Source organism: Petromyzon marinus, chromosome 3 (assembly GCF_048934315.1).
Source record: "Petromyzon marinus isolate PM22_M1 ecotype Great Lakes invasive population chromosome 3, UKy_Petmar_22M1.pri1.0, whole genome shotgun sequence".
Classification (NCBI taxonomy): domain Eukaryota; kingdom Metazoa; phylum Chordata; class Hyperoartia; order Petromyzontiformes; family Petromyzontidae; genus Petromyzon; species Petromyzon marinus.
Genome location: NC_133669.1, coordinates 14,658,477 through 14,683,349, shown reverse-complemented (window position 1 = coordinate 14,683,349; position 24,873 = coordinate 14,658,477). Strand labels below are relative to the sequence as shown.

The window sequence follows — 24,873 nt, the reverse complement described above, 5'->3', positions numbered from 1 at the left end:
GTGCCCCACTGTGCCGTCATGTCTTACCACATTTTGTACCTCTCCACAGCTTCCTCTGTTTCCCTCTTGACATCTCATCTTCCTGTAAATCTCTCCTCTTTTCTATGCATCTACATACATGGTCCCATATCACCCTGATTGCTTCTGTATCCCATGCATTTTTGTACTTTTCCCCCATAATACGTGTTCCCATTGCCCCCCACACCTTTCCCTTCCCTACAATTTATTGAACCTCCCGATATCTGTACGGTACGTAACCATTCGTTCCATCTCTCTGCATGCCCCACACCTATGCCCAGCCGAGTCATTCGTAGGCAAAGGCATGTACCTGAAGCGGCTTCGCTACCACGGCCGGGGCATGTTCGGCATCATGGACAAGGTGCGCTGCCACTACTTTGTGAAGCTTGTGGAGGGGCCGCCGCCCTCCGCCGCGGAGCTGCAGCGCGCGCGTTACCCCGTGGAGCATGCTCGCTCGCCGCTCGCTCACCTGCGCTCGCCCATAGAGCAGGCGCGCCTCTACGTAAAGGAGCTGCGCCAGCGCACCGTCCCACACTCCCTGTGATGTTGGAGGGGTTTAGAGCGCGCCTTCCCACACTCTGATGTGCGAGTGGGATTTAAAGAGCACCGTGTGTGCAATCAACTCTGCTCCCCCCTGTAGTAGAAGTTGGAGTGCCCTTATGTGCAGTAAAATCTGACTAATTGGGGGCAGAGCCTCCAACTTACCCCAAAGTCCAGCTTACTTGTGTCCAGCTTCGTGAGGGTTAACTGAAGTCCAAACGTGCAAAGCACAGGCACTCGCATAAGTGCACCCAACAAAACCGGTATGGAACATGGTGGATGGTGTGATTTGCTGCATTCTCAGAAGCCTGTGTTTCTTTATTGCTAACGTTCAGACACCACAGCTGGTAGCAATCGTGAAGGGCTGAATCGATCTACGACAGAACCTCGACAAATTTCAAATGCCAGTGGAAAATGGTGTATTTTATCACAGCCCAAAATCTGATCATGGGTTGTCTGAAATGTTTTGTACAGTATATGAACAAATCAATATGGGCACCGTGGTGGTGAGATGTTAACTACCTCGCCTGGTATACAAGAAGTCATGTGTTAAATCCCGACCCTGACACCTGTATATTTGCAGTTTGCTTTGCTCTCCCCGGGTCACATTGATTTTTCTCCGGGCCCCCTCCGGTCTTTCCCTTCACATTTAGAAATGTGTAGAGTATTTGGTTGCTATAATTTCCACAAACCACTTAATTGGGCTGTCATTTGTGGCCAAGTCACTTCTGAAAAAGAGTTATATAACTTAATGGACCTTACCTGGAAAGATAAACATCGTTTATATGCCACGGCTCCCCTTATGCGACACGCACGCGTGGTATTGTTAAATCTATTTTATTTGATACATTTTTGTACAGTTTGCACTCTGCAATAATTATTATTCATCACAACATTAAAATCAGACTGCCTTTAAATAACAATTGCTGTTGATTTTTTTGTGTACAAAATCGAACACGCCACATTGTCTTCATGAGTAATGATATAGTTTATAGTCGTGCAGTTCATTGCCACTGCTGGTTTGGCAGCAGAGGTCTCAACAAATCAGTCAAGTGGCATCACTTCACCTCTGCAATGCTCTGGATTCCCTTATGGAAACACCTGCTCTGGTTTGAGACATTCAGGCTGACCTGAATGTCTCGAGTAACAGAACAGTGTTCCTCTGATGGGAGGTCAGAAAAAAGTACATTGGCTGCATCATGTATCCAGCATGCCAGCCACTGCATGTCCTAGCAGTTCCTGTTAATGTGGGTGCAGTTATACTGATGCGGCACAGGATGAGCTTGCAGCTCAGTGAATTTCCTGAAGGAAACTCACCAGCAGTGCTAAGATTGTGAAAGATGCCAGTGGGTGGCTAGTGGTAGCCACCTTCCAGAAACGATGGCAAGCAGAAAGTAACACCAGCAATATGATAATGTAATGTCACCACTGTTAAATGGTGAATGACAGCCATGGTCCTTGTTTTGTGTACAGGCATATCTGTCAGTGCTGCCTTTTATAATGCTGTTTCGTTATTACGTTACGACCTAGAGGAAAATTAATGTGAGGATCAGCCCATGTATATGGAAGTAGGTGTGGTGCTGCCCATAGGGGCATGTCTTTGGAACCAGCATCGAGGTCTTGTATTAATTCTGCTCAGTTGATTTGACACCTATGCTAGAGTATCGATTCATCGAGGGTGAATTCATAAATTCATTGACAATCCATGTATCGAATAATTCCATAGGTTAGTATAACTTCCCACGGAACGTGTGATTACGGCAAACAGTTAATCTTACACGCAAGCTCCCACACAATTTACTGAAAAGTGCATAACTTATTGCATTTTTTAATGTCAGTATTAAAATGTATTTGAATTAATGAAATTATTTTATATATTTATCATGTGCAAAGTATCATTAAGGTTATTACCAATACTCCAATGAAGCCCTCGTATCGCTCATAGGTAAAAAAAAATTGCGCCGTCAGTACGCACCTCCATTTGAACCATGTTGGTGACCTATAGCGCTGTTTCGTATCGCGCTCCATTTACCAAGTACGCATCCTGAGCGCTATAAGAGGTATACTTGTACATGTACGATTGTGTTTGAGCATGTGTTTATATGTACTCTACTGTGTATACGTGGGAAAAGAAAAAACGTATTCAGCCCTCCAGGATCAATAGCATTTGTATGAAATTAATGGCTGTCCTGTGCAGAGTGCCAGCCATATGAAAGTGGAATTCCACCACTGGCTCAGGGTCACCAATGGAGATGTGCACTCTACATTACTTATCTGGAAGACTGACTTTCTGTATCTGCTGATATGCACATATGTATGTTTTACACGTGCATGAAAGACTGGTTTTGCACATGTCTGATGTGTTTACATGTTCTGAATATTTATACAATAACAATCCCATATCCTCTCGGTGGTGCCCGATGATAACCCTGTGGTGGCTGTGAGCAATGCCATGGGGGGGAGGGCCAATTCCAATTGGCTGTCCCCCTCATGGCGCTCGTAGTCACAGCGGCCAACGGGCGCTCTGGATGGGTACGAGGGACTGGTAACCCCTCCACTTCATTTCAATTACTACGAAAACATGCAAAAAATAACGAACTTGTTCCGGACGTCTCAGGGGAACAGGTTTCTATGACGTCTCCTGACCAAACCCCACTTGACAGAGCCAGAAGACTCAACCCGTACCCTCGGGGTTCTATCCAGCAAAAAGCCAATGCAAGTGGCCACTTGAAATGTACGAATGTTCACTGCGGAGGAGAGGCTCCCACTTCTCTTATCGGGAGCTGGACTGGTACCACCTAGATCTGCGGTTGTCAGGAGGTCCGGTCGACTGGTTCTGGCTGCAGTCACTGAGGGCTAGTCAATCCTCTATTCAGGGTAAGAGACAGCCAAACAACATGGAATAGCTCTTCTGAACAAAATAAGGGGGTGTAGGAGCGTGGCGGTGAGGTGTGGGAAGCTGTAAGTCCCCGGCTACTGTGGGCTCGCCTCCCCATCAACAGGAGGCGAGGAGTGGTGGTGGTGGTAGTAGTTTACGCCCCCACCGAAGGTGAACATCAGTAGAGGGATGCAGGCAAGGCTAATGAGTCAGATGCCTTCTATGACCTATCACAGGTGCAAGTTAAAGTGGCCCCTTGGGATAGAGTCCTCCTGGTGAGTGACTTTAATGCCTGAGTGGGTCATGATGCTGGCACCTGGGCTGGAGTTATTGGAAGGCATGGGCCAGATCAGCTAAATAACAATGGTAGGAGGCTTCTAGATTTCTGTGCAGCCCATGGGCTTGTAATTACCAATATGCTATTCTGTCATCGGTACACCCACATATGGATGCACACTGGGTCCAAACAAGAACATCTGCAGGACTAAATAGTAATGGAACAGCGGATGCGGGCCCATGTCCTTGACACCGGGACCTACCATGGAGCAGAAAATAACTTGCAGCACCACACCTATCACCATTCTTAGGAAAAAGAAAGGTGATCCGATCTCTGTCCCCCAGGAAAATCTTTGCAGGTTTGCTGAGCATTTCTGTGAGTTCTTGGGGGAGGGGAAATCCCTCAACCCAGAAAACATTGGACAAAGTGGGGATGATCCTGCTGTGGCTTGGATGCCTCAAATACTGGAAGAAGTAGTCACCCCCTGTGAGTGACTGCCTTAGGTGACGTCTCAGCCAGCCACTCAGTACGGAAGGTGATCCAGAGTCTGAGACCAGGAAAAGCGCCGGGCAGAGGGTGGCATTTGTGTGCAGACTGCCCTATGTAACATCATTATAACATTCTGAATCACTGAGCAGGTTCCACAGGATGGAAGGATGCCATGGTGGCCCCCCTCTTTAAGAAGGGGGGCAGACTGTAACAACTACAGGTGCATCTCCCTCAGTGTGCCGGGAAAGGTCCTGAAAAGGATTATTCAACATCGCCTTGTCAGGCACGCTGAGGAGAGGCTTGCGGAGCCCCAATGTGGTTTCAGACCAGGGCGGTCCTGCACAGACTCTATATTCTCTGTCCGTCTGCTACAGCAGAGGTGTAGGGAATTCCAACAGGACCTACGTCTCTGCTTTATTGACCTGGTCAGGGGCTATGATACCAACAATAGGCCTGGGCTCTGGGTTGTTCGTGCTTTCAGAGTTCCTGACTACTCACAATCATTAAGGACCTTTATGATGGTGGACAGGCCCAGGTAAAGCTACATCACAGGGAGTCAGAGCCATTCTCTGTTTACCTTGGGCTGCAAGAGGGATATCCTCTGGTGCCTACATTATTTGACATTTTTAAACCACGTAGTTCAAGAAGCCTTCTATGGCTCTACCGGAGGAATTTCCATCTGGTTCAGATACAATGGGAGACTTATCAATGCCCGGGTGCAGTCAAGCGATGGCATCCATGTTAAGTATTCTGATGATCTGGTGATTGCTGCTCACTCAGAGAAGAAGTTGGCGGTGCTGCTTAACCTGGAGCATGCTACTAAGAGGTGGGGCCTTACCATCAGCCCCTTAAAAACTAAGCATCTGCCTGGGTATTTTGTGTCATCAAACACACTCCACCCTCTCAACTCCCCATTGGTGATGGGGAGAGTTGTGGAGAGAGTGGAGCTGTTCCCATACCTGGGCAGTGTGCTTATGACTGGCTATGGTTTTACAGCAGAGGTCTCACTCCGAATCAGTTGAGCGGCATATTTTCATTGGCTGCATAACGCTCTGTGGAAGCTACCTGGTTTGTCACTCCAAACGAAGCTTTGGGTCGTATTCTCCGCCACAGTTATGCCCTTACACTTCTCTATGCTTGCGCAATGTTGACCCCCCCCTATTAAAACATCTTTGGTGGTTAGAAACATTCAGGCTGGCCTGCCTACAATCCATCCTGGGTTTAACCAGGCTGGATTGTGTGAGATCACAAATTCTTGAAAGACCTAGACACAGTCCCATTGGTGAGCTCCTTCGGCAGGCAAGGCTGCATTGGCTGAGTCATGTAGCTTGCATGTCTAGCCACTGCATGCCGAGACAGATTTTGTTCGGGCAGATAGAGGACTAAATGGGCGTGGCATTGGCGAGAGAAGATGTGGAATTATGTGATATGAGAGGATATGGAGCTGAGTGGACTTGCCAATGACTGGTACCAGCAGTGTCAAGATTGGCCTCTGTGGAGGATGCTCGCGAAGGACGCGACTGGGGAGTTGAAGGTAGTCGCCATCCAAAAACAGCAGAGGGCACAGGAGTGACGCTCACAACAACGAGCAGAGCGCCGGGTGGCAATCGGGGGCACAGGTGGTGCATCTGCCAGTCATCTCAGTCAACCCATGACCTGGCAGTGAGCATTCGACACGATCCGTGGCCTTAAAGTGCACATAGCATGGCACAAGCGCTCTGGTAACATCACCGCCACGTAGTGGGAAATTCTGGTTCTTGTTGTACCTGTGTGTTTGTGTGAATATTAAGGCATGTTTTTATTCGTGTGCGTATGCATCCACGCTCGTGCACAGTAAATCACGCTTTTTTTACCTCATCTCTAACAAGCTCAGCCAGTCTTTGAAGACCCTGGGGACAGAAACACAATTACACTTACACTCTGCAATTCGTGTCAATACGTGTAAAAGCCACTCCTAGTATAATCTCACCCGTTCTCTTTTGTGTGTAAAGACACAAATTGAGAGTTGAATATCAGAAGTCGGAGTTGAAACAGGGACACTAGTGTTTCATCCACACTTGTGATTACCTGTCTCCCTGTATTTTTGATTGCCGACCCGCACCTCCGGTGTAGGGGTTATAAGGAGGGAGGGGGCAGAAGGACCAAAATTTTGGGGGGCCCAGTGGTCGTGCTCACCCACTGGTGGAATGTTTCGGCCACCATGCCACCGTGTCTCTCCGTGTATCCCCATGTCTCTATGATCCCCTCCATCCCCATGGCTCCCTGATCCCTTTATTGCTCATGCTACTCACCGTATCGATGAGCTTTGGGCTGGTGATTGAGAACGATGCACGCAAGTGTGAGGAAACTGCATCCAAGCCAGGGTAGAAATCACCTCCAGGCACGAACAACACCTGGAGCATAAACCCAGTTGAGTGACATGTGTAGATGAACGACTTTTTGGTCCATAAGTAAGATCTGCACAACACCTGCAGATGTCATATCTCATGCACAGCACAGCTAATCGACAGCCTCTGCATGTTGTGTGGATCACGGGGGCTATATGACCATAATTCACCGTGATGCTCAGTGAGGCTTGAAGATAAGGAGATTAAATGCGGGAGCATAGAAAATACAGTACAACAATTAATCTTGCTGCATTGCCCGCTGCTGCCCGCATTGCATCGCAACTTCGTAGCCAACAACGGCAACCTGGCATGCATGGTTGTTGCTCATCTAAACATGAGCCAAGCTCAATCTTGCTTTTAGCTTCCAAGATATGATTAGATCAGGGGCATCTCTGGAGATTTAACCATGTGTGTCATAATATGTGTGGAAGAATACACGTGTGTGAGTGTGTATGTGTACGTGTCGACCTAGCCTCAAATAAGTACCTGGTGCATTGTATAAATATCGCTACTTGGGTGACAAAGGTGGCGAGTTGTGGTGCTAGCCTCCACCCATTTGTGTACTGTACCGGCCTTCATAGGTGCTCGCTAACAGCACTTGTCAAAAAAGTGTGTAAAGGTTACAAGGGGGATCTTTGTATGTGCGCGTGCCTCTTTTGCCAGGGCTTTCTTCATGATGAGGTCTCGTGAATTTTCCACCCCCAGTAATTTTATCCATAGGAACATTCCTGCCTGGGGCGAATCCCACTCAGCCAAACCTGGACACACACGGAGACATAAGGAAAAACGGTGATACACAGCGAGACAGGTGAAACAGCGACACATTTAAGATGAGGAGAAACGGTGACACACGGGAGGCATGCGGAAGAACGGGGTTGCACGTGGAGGTACAAAGATGCACAGGGACGTGTGAGGAGACAAAGGTATGCAACATAAGGACTCAACAAGGAGGTAGAGGGATTGTATTCCGAGGTATGGGGATGTATGAGGAAGCATGGGGACATAAGTTGCCAGGTTGGCAAAGTAAAATTTCACATCAGACAAATCGCCATTAATGCAGTAAATCTCATCAGATCTTGGGAGCGAGGCAGGGATGAGCCTGGTTAGTACTTGTATGGGAGACTGCCTGTGGGCTTGGGCATCAAGGTACCCAGGGGGTGGTCGTACAGCCATGGATTCTTGATTTTGTCTTTGCGGATTTCTAGTGTTACTCCCTCATATATGTGGGGTTTCTCCTGATACTCCAGTTTCTTTGCACATGCAAAACATTCAAAAATGTAATTGGCCAAACATCTGTAGGCAGGTCCCTAAAAAAAGTCTTAATACTTTAAGAATAAACAAAATACATTCATGTTATTATGGAAATTTATCATGTACACAAATGTCATTACAAGTAGTGTTTGTCCGCATACGTGTGTAGATGCGCATGCCACCGTGAGCCTTCGTGTGCCTTACCCGTGAGCCATTTCTGGGCGGAGGAGACCATTGCATCTTTCTGAGAGCGGTAAAATTCCACCACACTGCATCAGACAGAGGAAGTCACAGTGTCACGCACTTACTGACGGGTGACAGAAATGTCAACAACATTTTAATAAAGAGACGCACTGTTTATTGGATTCTAAAATGGGTCAAGTGAATATATTTGCTGAATCCAAAGTGTCCCATTGAAAAAAACGCATGAATAACGTATACATTGTACCTCTACTATTAATCTTTATTGGCTCAACAATTGCCTCCTCCAGGGCATGGACTTTTTTTTAAATGCAGTCTCTGACCATGTCACCGGGAGTGCGCTCAATCTCGTCAGACCTCAGAAGCTAAGCTGGGTTGAGAGCCTGGATGTAGTGCTTGAATAGGAGACCACCATGCATACCAGGGTGGCATCGATTACTTCGAGGCTGTGCTACATTGTGGTAAGCAGAGGACAGTGCTAAAAAATAAATTGTTCTGCCATTCTATGCTCCCCACCTTTACCAACACATGGTTACAAGTGTGGTAAAGTATGGTCAAATAACACCTTTCCAGACCTGAAGTGTGGGGAGGCCCTCTTCCAGCAGTGGATTGACAAAAGGGCTGTATGAGTACATTCACATGTGTTGGTAACGCATTCCGGTTTAGTGGCAGCTGAATGGTTTACCGTCTTATGTGGAGGATTGATTAAAGGCTGCACAAGACTGTATGCGTAGCAGAGTCGCGGGTCTATTCCCTGGTCTCCCATTCACACCAGGGTGTCAACAACCATGACGGGTGCCAGTGGCACCTGTAATGGTTGAATGACGGTGGTGAGTGTAGCGTGGGTGGTGTTGTGCTGTTAACACACCTGTCAACGTGGTCGAGAAAGCCATCTATGCCCCATTGCTCCAGAAGCTTATACACCAAGATCTGCAGAGGCACATCGTCATCTGCATCATTACCCCCATCTGCATTCTTATCCTCATAATTATCATAATCTACATCATTACGCTCATCATCATCTTTACCACCACCACCACCACCAAAATCATCATCTGTATCACCATACATCATTATCCGTGTCACGAGTCAGACCCCCTCTTATCCATGTTGACACGCAGGTCGCTATTTTTTTTCAGCAAACAGCCACGTATAAATGGAGAAGATACACACGTAATTTACTACCACTACTACCCATGGATAGCAGGAGCTATCCCGCACATAATTGGAGCTTCTGCGGACCGACCATGGCCAAGGTTCACAGGATTCATGGATAACAGGGAAATAAGAAAGGTTCCACTGTATTAACATTACTATCACCATCACTATAATAATCAACACCATTTGATAACTGTCACTGCTCTCATCTTCATCACTTGCAAAATCGAATCATGTTAAACATTGTCATCGTTTCATGTTGCTGACACTATAATTTTCATTATCAACATCACAATCACCAAAATCAACACCATCAAAATAATCTAAACTCTCATCCCAAATCATCTTTGACACCATCATCATTGTCACAAGCAGAGGGAAACAAGTATGTGTCGGCCAAATTGATGTATCGGCGGAACACCGGTGCAGCATAACAAACCGGTCCTCATAAAACAGTCTGAAATCAATATTTTTATCGTAAAATCTGTCTATCAGTCTTTATTTGGCCCTGCTACGATTCAAAAGTTTATTCAGTCTTCTGAGACTTGCTAAAAAGGGTCAATATTGACCGTTGATTTGGGTTAGGGCCACGTGATTTTTTAGACCGACCAGGAGGGTGAGCACCTCGAGGAACAGCAGCTTTCTTGCGGCCTTGTGAGCCTCGGGTGGGACTGGATCATCATCTTCGTCGTTTGACCTAAGGTTTTCACTCATTTACCAGCTTCACATTCCTTATTGCCGTACAAATACTGGAGGAAGGGCCTTTGCTATTGATGCCCCCAGGGTCTGGAATGCTATCGCCAATAAACTGCAACTTGGATCACTACCTGTGAGATCTTCACTCAAAACTGCTCTAAAGGAGTTGTACACCCCTAGCTGCCACTGCTATTCAGTGGCCTGAAATCAAATGTATCGCTCCGGATGACCGCTGCAAAGTATGATCTTGAGTTTTGATTATAGTGTGCTGATCTTTAAAGGTGCATTGAAAAATTTTGATACTCCTACTGATACTCCTGCTGTTATGGAGTGACTCATACTGCCAGCTATGGCTACAAAGTTTGGTCGTACATGTTATGTATATCGTTTATTGTTAAATTTGAATCACAATTCCTATGATCACTGTTACATTGTTTTTATAGCTTTATTTTGGTGATTTCGAAAACGTTTTGGTTTAGCCATATTTGTTTATTGTAGTACAGAGTTAGACTGATAACTTTAATCTAAATTGTCTTATGGTTGTTATTGTTTGACTTGCATCCCACTGGGATTTTTGCACACAGCGTTGATATACGGTGCTTTTTATGGAAGACTTTGCTGTTTTTTCCTGGATTTTTCTGTTGCGCGTAGTCATTTTAAGATGTTCCTTATTCATGTTTTTGTTTGTTGCGGTTGCACCCGATTCAAGAGCCGCATGGCTCACAGGGCTATACCTAATAAATGAAACTGAAACTTGAGCCACCGATGGATAGTACGGCAAGAAGAGTGTTGCGATCGTTAGGGTTAGATCAGGGATATTTTAATGGCAACAATAAATGAGGAGAAAATCTAAATCTCTCGTGAACAACCAAATATTATTTAAGGTTTTCTCTTATAGGCATCATTGTTCATAAAAGGCCAGTGCTCGTATTTCTCCAACCTTAACCTAACCATAACCATCCGACAAAGTCTCGGGCAAGAGTGAAATCTGTCTAGGGCACGAGTCAAAACACGGAGCCAATCGTCATCAGGCTGGGTGCTATACGGAAACAGACTGTGAAGTTTTGTGTTCAGCTGCTCATAACATTCGTCTTCCGACTGCTTCGACATCACAAGAACTGATTTTGACGAACCCCACAAGATTTTCTGATCGGGGTTGTGAATCGCGGGAAAATAAATAAAATTAACAATTATTGCGAAAAATCTGCTTTTTTATACCGCCCATCGGTGTACCGCCAATACATTCAAATTTGAAAATGGACTCGTGAGGGTGGATGTGTGTAAAAGTGGATAAGTGAGATGAGTGTGAAGAATCACCTGTCAATGGTTGACCTGTGAAAAGGTGGATACATTGTGAGCAGGTGGATGTAAAAGACGATGGATGTGTGCATGGTAGACCTGTGAGAAGGTGGACGTGTGCATGGTCGATGTCTGCATGTGCAGGATGACTCGGTTCACCAACTTTTTGGGTCCCGTCAAGAAACCCAGACGCAAGCTGTCATCGGTAAGGACAGCCAGAGACACAGGGCAATAAGGGGATGGAGCGACACACACGCACACACACACACAAAGTCACCTGTAAGAGATTATCACTGAGAAGAAGATGATTGAGGTGAAACGGAAGAGATGACAAGTGAAGAGATAATTGCTGAAGTGCACTTGATGATTTTGAGGAAAAAAATATGCTAGTTAAGGATCAGATTATAATTTTTTATAATCAAGTGATGTAAGTTGAGGATCAAGAATGTTTAAAAGGGTTCTCTCACCCAGAGGAGATGATCTTGGAGAAGGAATCTGTGCGGATGACCCTTCCATCAACATCCATAGAGAGGAAAGATTCACTCCAGGGCTGGGACAACAAAACAATTTCCATTAACATCATCACCTCGATCACCTCATCTCCATCAAAGCCAACGTCATTACTACATCACCACAATCACAGCCAACATTATCACTAATCACCTCCATCACACAGCATGATCACTACATCATTATTTCTCCACGTCCATCACAGCCAACGTCATCACTACAACACCACCATCCAAGGCAATATGAATTATCACTAAATCACTTCCATCACAGTCAAAATCATCGCGACATCACAAACATCCCCACCTCATTGCTTCAAACACAAGATCACCTCATCATCTGTATTGCAGGCAACATCAATGTGACAGACATTACCACATCATAACCTACGTAACATCCAAAATCACAAACATCGCCACCACATCAAGGACATGACATCACCTCATTCACAGGCAACATCAGCACATCGGCACATCATCCCAATTATCACCAACTCCTCCATCACAGGAACCACATCACCGACAAGACTGACTGCATAGGCCTCTCACATTCCGGGTCATCTCACCTTTTTAAACTGCAGGTAAAAGTAAGGGTCGTCTTCGATGATGAGGAGGTCATACTCCTGTGCAATCTGAAAACACAGGTAAGTGGTCTACAGGAACAAGCCAAGTGGCCCTGTGTGTGAGCCCAACGAGATCACACACAGGGCTGTGTTCGTTTCCACCTGCAGGCCTCAGCCAGTTGGTGTAAATCCCCACAGTAGAGGCGGGTCTCCGACAGAAGTGCGGCAAGCAAGCATTTTCACGACTGCACCTTTGACCTTTTAACTGAGAAAAGAGGGCAAATGTACCGTGCGGTTTTCGTACGTTCACACGTGCCAATCAATTCATTCATTACTGACATTACCCTGGAAACAATTACCGAGTCCTGAAATTCAGAATCGGTAATCGAACCTGATAACGAGGACTGATTCACTATCTTTTTCTTTGTGTGTGTGTATATGTCTTTGTCCTGTGCGGAGCCGTAGTGCAGTGTTTAGCAAGCTGCACTATGAACCCGACCACCCGAGTTCAATTCCCACTCACGGCCAACACCAGTGACGGGTATCTAGTGTTTGTAGGTGTATGGGCACATATTTGCTTCGATGTGTGTTGGGTGGATGGAGCAGTGGCTCATACCGCGGTCCTGGATTCCCAGGGTTGTTTCTTGCTCACGAAGATCAACAGTGACAATTGGAATCTGGCATATGCTTGTGTGTATGGTTATGGTATGCGTGTGTTGTTGGGGGGAGCGGCAGTGCAGCGGTTAGCGTGTCGCGTTAATAACCCTGCAACCCGAGTTCGATTCCTGCTCATGGCCATCACCAGTGATGGCTATCAAAACCAGTCCTGGGCCTCCCCTAAGTCGACTCAGCCTAAATTGAGGATCTGGTTTGGTGTGTGTGGGAGCCAAAGGTAGCCGGGCACAGTGCTGAAGCACCCACCGCCTTGTGTGCCGTGCTGGTCTTCTTAGATGCTCACCAACAGCACTTTCCCCAACAGTCTGTTAAAGGCTATAAGTCGGGGGGGGGCGTGTATGTTATGTGCATGTGTCTCACGCGGTATATTTCTCGTTTCCTGTCGGTGCTCAGCGAAGCTCCAGTGGGGTTACCACCATTGGGGACTGTGCAGAGCACACGGGGGATGCCTGAGGCAGGGACGCGGGCGTCTGATGGAGACCATGGCGAGAGCACGCGACGTAGATCTGCTGGGATCATCCCCTGTGCATCGCCCGCAACGCTCAGCACACGCGCGCCGAGTGGCTCCACCTGGGACATGAAGACATGGAGGGACACGTGGGGTACAGGTTTGCACATTGGGGGATATTGGGTCACACAGCGACAAAATAAATATTTCAAGCAAGAATGTTGCTCTCCTCCCTGAATTAAGTGACCTTAAATTAATTAATTTTCAGCTGCTGGGCTACAGACCACAAAGTCATGTGGCTGACAATGCAAGTCAGTGGATTATCCTCTCCCAGATCTCACGCCACCACTAGGCAATACCGTGCACTACACAGTCCCGACCTCGTGACCGTGTGCTACAACAGCTTTGTCTAATATTTATTTCCTTGCCTACTTTGCATGTACGTATGGTTTTCAAATAAAAACAGAAACTCTGGAAAGTAGTCGGGTGGCTCAGGAATCAGAGTATCTGAAATGGCACCACTGGAATCTTGGGGTTTGCATCTGGGTCTTAGCTGCCTGTGATTAAACCAGGTTTTCAAGTGGGTCAGCCATCAATGACTGCAAAAAATACCCATCATATTAAATTTGGTTTCGCACCAAATTTGGCTTATTCTAACTCTGAGGACGACAGATGTTGGTTGGTTGACAAACAAAAAAACTCCATGCAGGATATATTAAAGATGTGGATAAAGAGGTCTCACAAAGAGCTCTTAGAAAGAGTTACGTGATGATGGGACCGTTGTCTGATCCAGGGTGGTGCACTCCTATTTGTAGGAGTACATTTTTCATCTTGTGACAGAATGCTCATAGCACAATTTGGATATAATGTGGAAAAACTAAAACTAACTTACGGCGATGAGGGTGCCCGGGTATGTTGGCGTGTCCATGAGCACATAGTCGCCTGGGGTGATGAGCATCTCAAACACCTGGACACACACAGTCATACAGACAAATATACATCTTCTTCATCTCAGCCAAAAGTCCCATTACTGTATGGGGTCCACTGCTCAGGTTTCCTTTCTCCGTAGGCTGCACCTCTTCCCTAATCACATCCATCGTCCTGCCGGATGAAGGCGCACTTTGAGGCCATACGCAGTGGGAAAGCCATGTGAAGAGGTTACTGATCAGACCAAAATGCATGGGTTAAAGGAAGACAACCCCTTAACAATGACACCTTGTAAGGTGTAGATGCATACCTGGGCTGTGTATCCCAGGCTCTCCCACGTGGGTTTATAGCTTCGTAAATGAAAATCAAACATTATCGAGGCCTAAATCTGTTTAGCTTCTGAGATATGGAGAAATCGGGGGCACTCCAGGTGGCTTGGCCATCAGCATATACATGGTGTGTGTATGTATATGACCCAGTGCAGTGTGCACACCTTGCTAATCGCCTCCTGGCTGCCTGTGGTGATGCACACGGTCATCTCGGTGTCTGTGGATTCAAATTTGCGCGTCGGGGGGTTGTGAACCCTTGTCTGCAGCTGCTTGAACCAGTCAATCAGCTCAGGGATGCTGCACACAACCACACAAATGACAAAGATCTCCCATATAGCCTTTAACAGACAGTTGGGGCAAGTGCTGTTAGCAAATGCCTATTAAGGTTGGTTGGCAAATGAGGTCGTGGTGTGACCAGCACCACGCACCTTTGTCTCCTCAGTGCCAATGTACACACAATGCATCAGGTACTGAGTCGAGCGAGGGGAGGCCTAGGATCGGTTCACATATCACTCACCACTGATGTGAGCCAGCCATGGAAAAGCAATCGAACTTGGGTCATTGGGTTTGTTGTGCAATGCACAAGAGAATATGCCGCTGCAAGCACGTACAAACACACTCACATATACAAATACAGTGCATATAGGCAAACACATATGCACTCATCCCTCCACATACACACACATGCACACGCAAAGACACACGTAGGTTGAATGCACACACACCAATACAAATAGAAATGTGGCGAGTCCAACTGAGTCGCAGACATTCTTCTTCAGAGGAAACACATTTATTACATAACACAAAAGGGGTAGCTGCCCCTTTACCAGATACAGCCTAGGGTGGTGACCACCCAGCTAACTACACTACCATACAGGAGTTATGGCTACAACGGACCAGACCGGTACTCGGGTCCCGGGCCACGTGTTGGTGCCTCTTCAGATGTACAACGCGGAGCTTCCAGCTTGCAGAACGAAGCAACCCCGGTCCCTCCCAGGAACCCACCTTATATCCTCCCGGGTCGGGGCCGGCTCCGCCCTTGGCCCCGCCCACCTTCGCGAGCGTTCCAGCTCCCTCTCGATCCCTCTCGAGAGCTCTCCCCGGACACGTGATCACCCCCTAGCCCCCCCCCCCCCCCACCTGGGGGCCTCTCAGTGGACACTCAAATCACATGCCTACGGGGTTAACCAGAGTGCCATGGCCTGGGGCAACCCTGTCCCTGGGCTGACACTCTCCCACTCCCTCCTGTTTGAGCCCGCACTGCACACTATGCGTGGTGCTCTCGCTATCCCAGCGCTCACCAAGCCCAGCTAGGCTGGTACTACACCCACCTACGGGGCGTACGCGATGACGGTGCATCGCACGCCGTGCTCTGCTAGAGCCGGCATCACTCTGTAACACACACGATGCTGTCCGCGATGTAAGTACATCGCATGCCCTGGCCCTCTAGGGCCGGCACCATACGGTGACATCCCCAATGTCACTACATATACATTAATGCATTTACGCATTCATTCAAGTGTGCATACAGCTCCCTGTACACGTAGGCACACACAGAAGAAGATCCCCCATGCAGCTTCTGCAGGGGAAAATTCCGTGAAGCAAGCACCAACACGGCACATGAGATCTTGGTCTCCCTAATGCTAATGACAAAGCACCAGGTGATCATTCTAGGCTCAATTTACCTTGAGAAGGCTCAGGCCAGGTTGAAATACCAATTGCCTTTGATTCTATACATCGTGTCCAGGAATCAAACATGGATTTTGAGACTGTAGTGCAATACCGAAGCTACTATAACCACACACACACACAGCTGACAGCATTCACCTGCACGCACACATTGCATCTCCTGTTATCACTTGTGTCTATGGGCATCCGTGTTTCCCACAAATGTCCTGTACATGTCCCCATGTCACCCCATGTCTCTGTGTGTGTATTCTGACATATTGTGGGGAGCGGTAGTGTAGCAGTTAGCGCGCTACACTATGAACCCAGCGACCCGGGTTCAATTCCCGCTCACGGCCAACACCCGTGATGATTATCTAAACCGGTCCTGGGCCTCCCCTAGGTCAACTCAGCCTGAAATGAGTACCTGGTGCGGTGTGTAAACATCGCCACTGGGGAGACAACGGCGGTCGGGCGTGGTGCTGGCCACCCACCCCCTCGTGTACCGTTCCGGCCTTCATAGGTGCTCGCTAACAGCACTTGCCCCATACAGTCTGTTAAGGCTATACGGGGGATCTTTGTCTTTGACATTAGCACATGTAGTCATGTGTCGTTTGTCCCTGCACCCCTTTGCACATGCCCTTGTGTGCTCACTTGTCTCTTTCTGTTTCCTCTGCCACGTTTGTGGCTCCATGCGTGTCCCTTTGTGTCTCTGTGCACGTCCCCTTGTGTCTCCATGTGTGTGTTCCCATATTGCGAGTCCACGTACCCATCCGTGGGCGAGTACTGCAGCATCCTCGCAACGGTGTTGGTGTCGAAATTCAGACGGGATGGTCCGGGTAGCTTCTCCCTGTGCAGTTGCCGTGTCTCCACGCTCACCCCGAGGAATGGGAACGTGTTGGGGTTTGGCATCCCCGTAGCCAGGGAGATGAGGCCCGGTGGAGCCTTCAGCTGCAGGTCAGCTACGATCGGACAAATAGGGACATACAGGGAAACAGGTTACAATGAAACGTGGCATTGCATGTGTCGATATAAGTGAAGTGTAGATACAATATAGATAAATATGCAGCCCTGCAATTACTTGCTCACGCCACTACTGGTAGAAGGACTTCCAGTATAAGGAGCTCTACAGAGCTCCGAGTCTCGAGGATATTTTGTTCTACTCTTCCACACTGGCCAGAAAGGTGGGCATACCAACTTTACTCCACCACACGTGACCTGGCGGTAGACTACGGTGTACACTAAGTTATTGGGTAGCGGAGGAGCCCATTTACGGAAATCCGACTTTACGGAAATCCGACTTTACGGAAATGCTACCACAAATCGTGTTAAAAAAAATCAATAAGCAGAAACGTTTGCGTTACCTACGTAAGCGCAAATAGTGCAGCACTGTGAGGTTGCGGATGAATACCGCAAAACGCCGCCTTCACCGAGGATTAAGGTAAACTTAATTTTTTGTCACGTTATGTAATTGTTTTCCTTTTGGAGCATTGCGTAATGGTTTGTTTTCTATGCTAAGAACGATCTTTTTTTCCCATGTTTCTATTGCAAGTTTTCTTCATTTTAAGTTTACTTCATGAGTTATTTACTGTATGTACTTTATTCAATATAATTACACCTCGATTGCTTATGGTCTCAGCCAACAGCGATCGAGTCGAATGCACGCTAAACGAACATTCGGAAGTGACTGCTTTCTGTTAATAATTAATATTCAAATGTTTCATGGTATTCATAAACAATTGGATACAGTATATGTTCCATTAATTTGCACCTGGAAAGTTGGAGGCAGCGACCCACCAACAACTACTAGAGGGGTGTATGAGCAACTTTCACAACAACGGGCAGAGCGCCAAGTAGCTAAACCGGTGACACAGTGGGAAGTGCAGATGGTGCATCTGCCAGTTATCTCAGTTAACCCATAACACATCGGTCTATTTTGTCACCTCCTGCGAGTGATCCTTCATTACTTCACTTAAGCCGCAAAGTGCACCTAACCTGGAAGAAGCACTGTGGTGATGTCACCATGGCGTAGTGGTGAATTACGGTTGTTGTATGTCTACACATCCGTCTTTATGTGGGTATTTGCAGTGTATATGTACATGTCTTTATTCATGAGCGTGTGGCGTATATACATGATGTGTGTATGTATGCATGTAAATGCATGCACGTGCATTCCTTACTCAGAGCCCGGATTGGAGACGTGCGTCTCGCAGCGCTAACTGCATTGATGAAGCGTGAATAATTCATCTCCCGCCTTCTCCACACACACACACAGGGCACACACCAAAGCCATCGAACAAAGATGGTCAGTGCATCACGCGCTTTCTGATGTGCTACTGCGGCCGTCTGGAATGCTCTCCCTTCCGATATTAGGAAGCCACTGGAACTATGCACTTTTAAATATAGATTGACAACTAATTTAGAAAGAAATGCTTTTTGTGTTTAGTTTGTTGTCCTTCCTCCGATTATCACGGCTGGCTACGTACGGTACGAAAGAAGTTCAACATATATACACACATAGTATACGTACACAGAGCACACACACACCATAACCATGAACAAATACGATAACCACACACAAACAGTACGCACATGCGCATAACATAACCATACATACACAGTACACACATATCAAAAGACAAAAATATTCACTATAGCTCTAACAGACTGTTGGGCCAAGTGTTGTTAGCGAGCACCTATGAAGGCTGGTACGACACAAGAGGTGGGTGGCCAGCACCACACCCGGCCGCCTTTGTCTCCCCAGTAGCTATCTTTACACACTGCACCAGGTACTCAATTGAGGCCGAGTTAACCTAGGGGAGGCCCAGGACTGGTTCTGAGAACCACCACTGGTCGATGGCCGTGATCAGCAATCGAACTCGAGTTGCTGGGTTCGTAACGCAAAGCACTAAACGCTGCACTGCCGGTTCCCCCAATACTACACACATACCATAACCATACACACACGCATATATACCAGATTCAAATTGTCACTGGTGATCTTCGTGAACAAGAAACCCTGGGGATCCAGGACCGCGGTATGAGCCGCTGATCCATCCACCCAACACACATCGAACCAAATACGTGCCCATACACCTACAAATACTACAGTATTTACAACAAAAAGCTCAACACACTCAATAACACTGTGGCCTTAAAAGGAAACGTATATACTGTACTGTAATAGGCGAAGTTTTAGGCAATGGCCCTTCTTTATAGCACATACATTCAGAGGCCAGAGATTGGTGCCAGAAGGCCACAAAGCTGATGGATTGATATTTTTTTAAGTGAAAAATCAGGATGTTGTATACATGTATATATGTATACCTAGATGTATGCTACAACAACAATATTTAAAGTACAGTAAACCCTTGCTATACGCGAGTTTTGGATTTGCGGGTTTCGCATATTCGCGATTTACTAAATGTACACCAATTTCCAATTAGCGAGCCGCTGGACTTCAGTATTCGCAAGTGTACGTGCCATACCATCGACACCAAAAGTTATGAGTTTGAGTGAAAAGGTCAAAAGTGTTGGACAGGCTAGATACCGGTGGGAGTGCGTCTGCGGTAGGTAGGTCGACATTTCGGTATAAACGAGTCGACTGAGGTCCATTAAAAATAACGCAAATGCAGCAATCAGGGAAAGTGTTGCGGCTCACGCTACCCAGAGTGGTAAAATTATAACTGTGCGTTTTTTATTATATACACGTGCATCTCCCGAGGAGTTATCCTCCTTAATTACTCACCATCACCACCATCGTAGTCAAATCATCATCACAGGTAATACAAAAAAACACACTGTCCTTTATAATATACTAGTTATTATTGCAGTCGCTATCAAACATTTACCATTTCCCCCCCTAATTTCACTCCATTTTTCCCGTTGAACAAAGTTTCTTCATTTGCGAATTCTATACGCGAGCCTTTTCAAGAATGTAACTCTCGTGAATAGAGGGTTTACTGTATTTAAAAAAAAATAATCTAATCCTCGAGTTTCCCGGCTGACTGCTGGCTGGGCTTCTCTCCATCCCATAAATAACTCTGTTGTTCGTCGAGATGAGGGCCACTGCCACCTAAACAGTATAAGACGTTCAAAGACATATCATTGATTGTGACACCGAAGAGGTGGGAGTAATGAATACAAGAGACTGACCCGGTTCTTTTAAAATGGCTCAATTTGTGCTCCATCAATATATTGATTTTTCCATAATTTTAATAAAATCCTACAGAATCCAAAAATCCCTCACAATACATATTATCTTGGCATTTTTTTTTAAATAACCGAGTACCAGATTGCGAAATGAGTGTTAAAATCGCGTTTGCTTATTTTATGCTGCAGAACAAAGGTTTTCTCTCCTCGTAGTAGTAATAATAATTACAGCACGTTGCCAATACGGTACATTCCTAATAATGTACCGTATTGGCAACGTGTTTTCGTGAAGGGTGATCGCCACTGATATTCGCAGTTGCCAAGAATCCAAGTAATTTCGCTGGGCTCATAATGCAGGACGCTAACTACTTTGCCACCACTCCCCACACTATGCAACACTACTTCAAACCATACACGTAACCACTTAACAAGCATACACAATTTGCCTACCTCTCCATCTTGAGCAAGCACAGATACGCACAGAGGGAAGATTTTCTCTGCAAAAATGCCAGATCCCACTGGAGCATCGCCTGGTTAAGTAAAGGACCCGAATAAATGATTAAACATGAGATGAATAAACCTGTTATTTATTACGTGGAGTTTCTATTAATAGGTCAGTATAAATTCGCTAATTATTCATGTTTGTATTTTAAATTGTTTCGGACAATTAACGTTTATGACAGTCTAGTGGGTTTTAATGTCTAAACGAAAATTTGTTTGTCAAAATGTTGCTATTTTTTTTACAATTTAATGTTGTGGTCAAATATACAGAGGAATAGAAACATCAATATTCCTCCACGCAAATTTAAGTTTGCAGGTAGTACATACCCTAACCAATTCACGTACATCATTCATACAAAAACAACGATGCTGTTGTTGAGCCAAGTGCTGTTAGCGAGCACCTATGAAGGTCGGAACGGTACACGAGGGGGTGGGTGGCCAGCATCACGCCCGGCCGCCTTTGTCTCCCCAGTGGCGATGTTTACACACCTCACCGGGTACTCATTTCAGACTGAGTCGACCCAGGGGAGGCCCAGCACCGCCACGCTCACCCACCACGCTCACCCACCACCCACCACCACCCACCACCACCCACCACCAACCACCAACCACCACCAACCAACCACCACCAACCACCCACCACCAACCACCCACCACCCACCACCCACCACCCACCACCAACCACCCACCACCAACCACCCACCACCAACCACCCACCACCAACCACCCACCACCAACCACCCACCACCAACCCACCACCCACCACCACCAACCCACCACCCACCACCACCACCCACCACCACCCCACCACCACCAACCCACCACCCACCAAGTTTTCAAGTTTCATTTATTAGGTATAGCCCTGTGAGCCACGTGGCTCTTGAGTCGGGTGCAACCACAACAAACAAAAACACGAACAGAGAAACATCTTAAAGCGACGACGCGCAACAGAATCATCCTGGAGAAACCAGCAAATCTTCCAGGCGAGTGCACCAATGAAGGCCGGCACGTCACACTAGGTGGTGGGTTGGCCAACACCCATACACACACTCACCTATACCCACTCACCTATTGTTTACAATCGCTCGTTCGTTAGTTGGCGTACCGGCTAATTGGGGGAAGTATTGTTCACGAGCACTCGTGAGAACCGGGACGGCCACAAGCGCGCCTTGCCGCCTTCGTCTCCCCAGCTGTGATGCTTGCACACCTTACTAGCTACTCATTTGAGGCTGGGTCGACCTAGGGGAGACCCATGTATTTGTCACCGATGATGGCCGTGAGCGGGATTCGAACGTCGCGGTGGCTATGAGATGTTAACTACCTCGCCTGGTACGCAGGAGGTCGTGGGTTCGATCCCGACCCTGACAATGCCTGCTGCTGTATATTTGGAGCCTGCGTGTCTCATCATCATCATCACGGTGGCTATGAGATGTTAACTACCTCGCCTGGTGTGCAGGAGGTCGTGGGTTCGATCCCGACCCTGACGCCTGCTGCTGTATATTTGGAGTTTGCGTGTCTCTCTCCCCGTGGCCGCATGGATTTTTGTTCCAGGTCCTCCGTTTTTTCCCCTCCACATTTAGAACCAACGTCACGCGTTTAGACTGTTTAGATCATTATTATTTAGCTGCTAGAAATGTCCACGTGATAAGCCACTTCGTTGACCTATCAGGTGTGTCGCTTATGAAAAATAACTCATAGCTCAGCTTTTCCTGGTGAAATAAAACAATAGTTCAGTTTTAGTTTATAGTTATTTGCTATACTGTTTATTGTTGTAACGTGCTGACGTGCTGGACATCTGTGAAAAAGAGCTTCATAGCTCATCGGATTCCTCCAGGATAAATAAAGATTCGGATTCTGAACTCGGGTCGCCGCGTCCGTAACGCAGCGCGCTGACCGCGACACTTCACGCACACAAGACAAAGACCGACACGGCACACGAGGAGGTGGGTGGTCAGCACCACGCCCGACCGCCTTTGTCTCCCTAGTGGCGATGTTTACACACCACACCAGGTACTCATTTGAGGCTGAGTCGACCTAGGGGATGCCCGGGACCGGTTCAGATAATCGCCACCGGTGTTTGCCGTGAGCGGGAATCGAACCCGGGTCGCCAGGTTCATAGCGCAGCGCGCTAACCAGTACACTACCACTTTAATACACGAACTCATGCACACACACGTACATACACACTCTCTAACTCTTACACGTATACACACACACTCGAACACACACATACACTCTCATACACAGACAAACACGCGTACGCTGGTAATTCATGCACGTGAATTGCTCTTGTGGCAGCGAGAGCTCTGGAAAGACAAGAGACTCGCATATCATTTTAGTTTATCAATGTCCCTTTGTCCGCATATTTTGTGGTCGGGGCGTCCAACCTGCCGAGACGCATTGTTCATAAACACGGGGCATGAACAACAACAGCAAGACAAACAACAACGTGGAACAACATCTGAAAAGAGCGCTCAGAATCACGGACAGTCCCATGCTTAGGGCAATATTAATACTACATTTATTGCATTACATAATGAGCGTGATACATGTAAACTTGACAGACACAGTGTCCGCGCATCATTCTCGTAGAGAGAGAGGGGGGGGGGGAGACTCGGGAGGGAGACAGAGAGGGGGGAGACTCAGGAGAGAGACAGAGAGGGGGAGACTCAGGGGAGAGACAGAGAGGGGGAGACTCAGGGGAGAGACAGAGACAGAGAGGGGGAGACTCAGGAGAGAGACAGAGAGAGGGAGACTCAGGGGAGAGACAGAGAGGGGGAGACTCAGGAGAGAGACAGAGACAGAGAGGGGGAGACTCAGGGGAGAGACAGAGACAGAGAGGGGAGACTCAGGAGAGAGACAGAGACAGAGAGAGGGAAGACTCAGGAGAGAGACAGAGAGGGGGGAGACTCAGGAGAGAGACAGAGAGGGGGAGACTCAGGGGAGAGACAGAGACAGAGAGGGGGAGACTCAGGGGAGAGAGAGACAGAGAGGGGGAGACTCAGGGGAGAGACAGAGACAGAGAGGGGAGACTCAGGAGAGAGACACAGACAGGGAGGGGGAGACTCAGGGGAGAGACAGAGAGGGGAAGACTCAGGGGAGAGACAGATAGAGGGGAGACTCAGGAGAGAGACAGAGAGGGGGAGACTCAGGGGAGAGACAGAGACAGAGAGGGGGAGACTCAGGAGAGAGACAGAGAGGGGGAGACTCAGGGGAGAGACAGAGAGGGGGAGACTCAGGAGAGAAACAGAGACAGAGAGGGGGAGACTCAGGAGAGAGACAGAGAGGGGGGGACTCAGGGGAGAGACAGACAGAGAGGGGGAGACTCAGGAGAGAGACAGAGAGGGGGAGACTCAGGAGAGAGACAGAGAAACCACCACAAACCCACCACCACCAACCCACCACGCTCACTCAATCCCAACTTTAAAAAAAAAATTAGCCAATCGATTCTCGAGAAAGGAAATCAACTCCGTAGATTCGAAGCCGTCGAATCGAGTCGCGCGCCCTCTATTGGTCCACTCGCTTCTTCGGGGTCGATGTCCCGTGGCGCCAAGCCAACGTAACAGTTTACGTTGAACTATAACACCGTCTTTGCAGCGATGTGTCGGAGCAATACTGCGCGTTACCAAACCGTTACACAACGTTGGAAGTTTAAAAAAATGTACACGAAATTTGCTCGCCCAGATTCGTAATATTCGCCGTGAAGGTGGTGTTGTTTTATTCGCTTTAAATTGACCATTGTTGTTGTGGCAACAACAATGGTCAATAGCGACATCCGCAGCGTTCACCTGTGATTGAAGATGTGTGAATGTTTGCTGTTTTCTGCGCGGCGTGCGGGCTTAAATGCTCGCGCGTGTTGCGTGCAGCCGCCGCGTGAAACCCAAGAATCCCGGCGCGAAGGCAGGGGGTG

The 24,873-nt window shown here is 47.5% G+C and overlaps 2 protein-coding genes across 3 annotated transcripts in view; one reads left to right on the top strand and one right to left on the bottom strand.

The window, feature by feature from the left end:
• Positions 1-1,481, top strand: part of MRPL22 (mitochondrial ribosomal protein L22) — a 6,495-nt gene extending 5,014 nt beyond the window's left edge. The window contains exon 7 of the mRNA XM_032975266.2: positions 300-1,481. Within this exon, the coding sequence (XP_032831157.1) occupies positions 300-562 (263 nt within the window). The 3' untranslated portion in view covers positions 563-1,481. The remainder of the gene's footprint in view (positions 1-299) is intronic.
• Positions 1,380-24,873, bottom strand: AADAT (aminoadipate aminotransferase). Of its 2 annotated transcripts, none has more exons than XM_032975252.2 (14): positions 24,752-24,873; positions 18,491-18,564; positions 17,080-17,272; positions 14,810-14,942; positions 14,282-14,356; positions 13,302-13,511; positions 12,270-12,335; positions 11,662-11,744; positions 11,294-11,390; positions 8,910-8,971; positions 8,045-8,109; positions 7,241-7,347; positions 6,494-6,595; positions 1,380-6,091 (listed from the first exon to the last, which is right to left on the bottom strand). In XM_032975252.2, exons 2-14 carry the CDS (start codon positions 18,555-18,557, stop codon positions 6,041-6,043), a joined length of 1,311 nt encoding a protein of 436 aa, XP_032831143.1. In that variant the 5' UTR covers positions 18,558-18,564; positions 24,752-24,873; the 3' UTR covers positions 1,380-6,040. The 2 variants fall into 2 exon arrangements, with proteins under 2 accessions (XP_032831143.1, XP_075930643.1); XM_076074528.1 differs by lacking the exon at positions 24,752-24,873 and adding an exon at positions 20,913-20,986.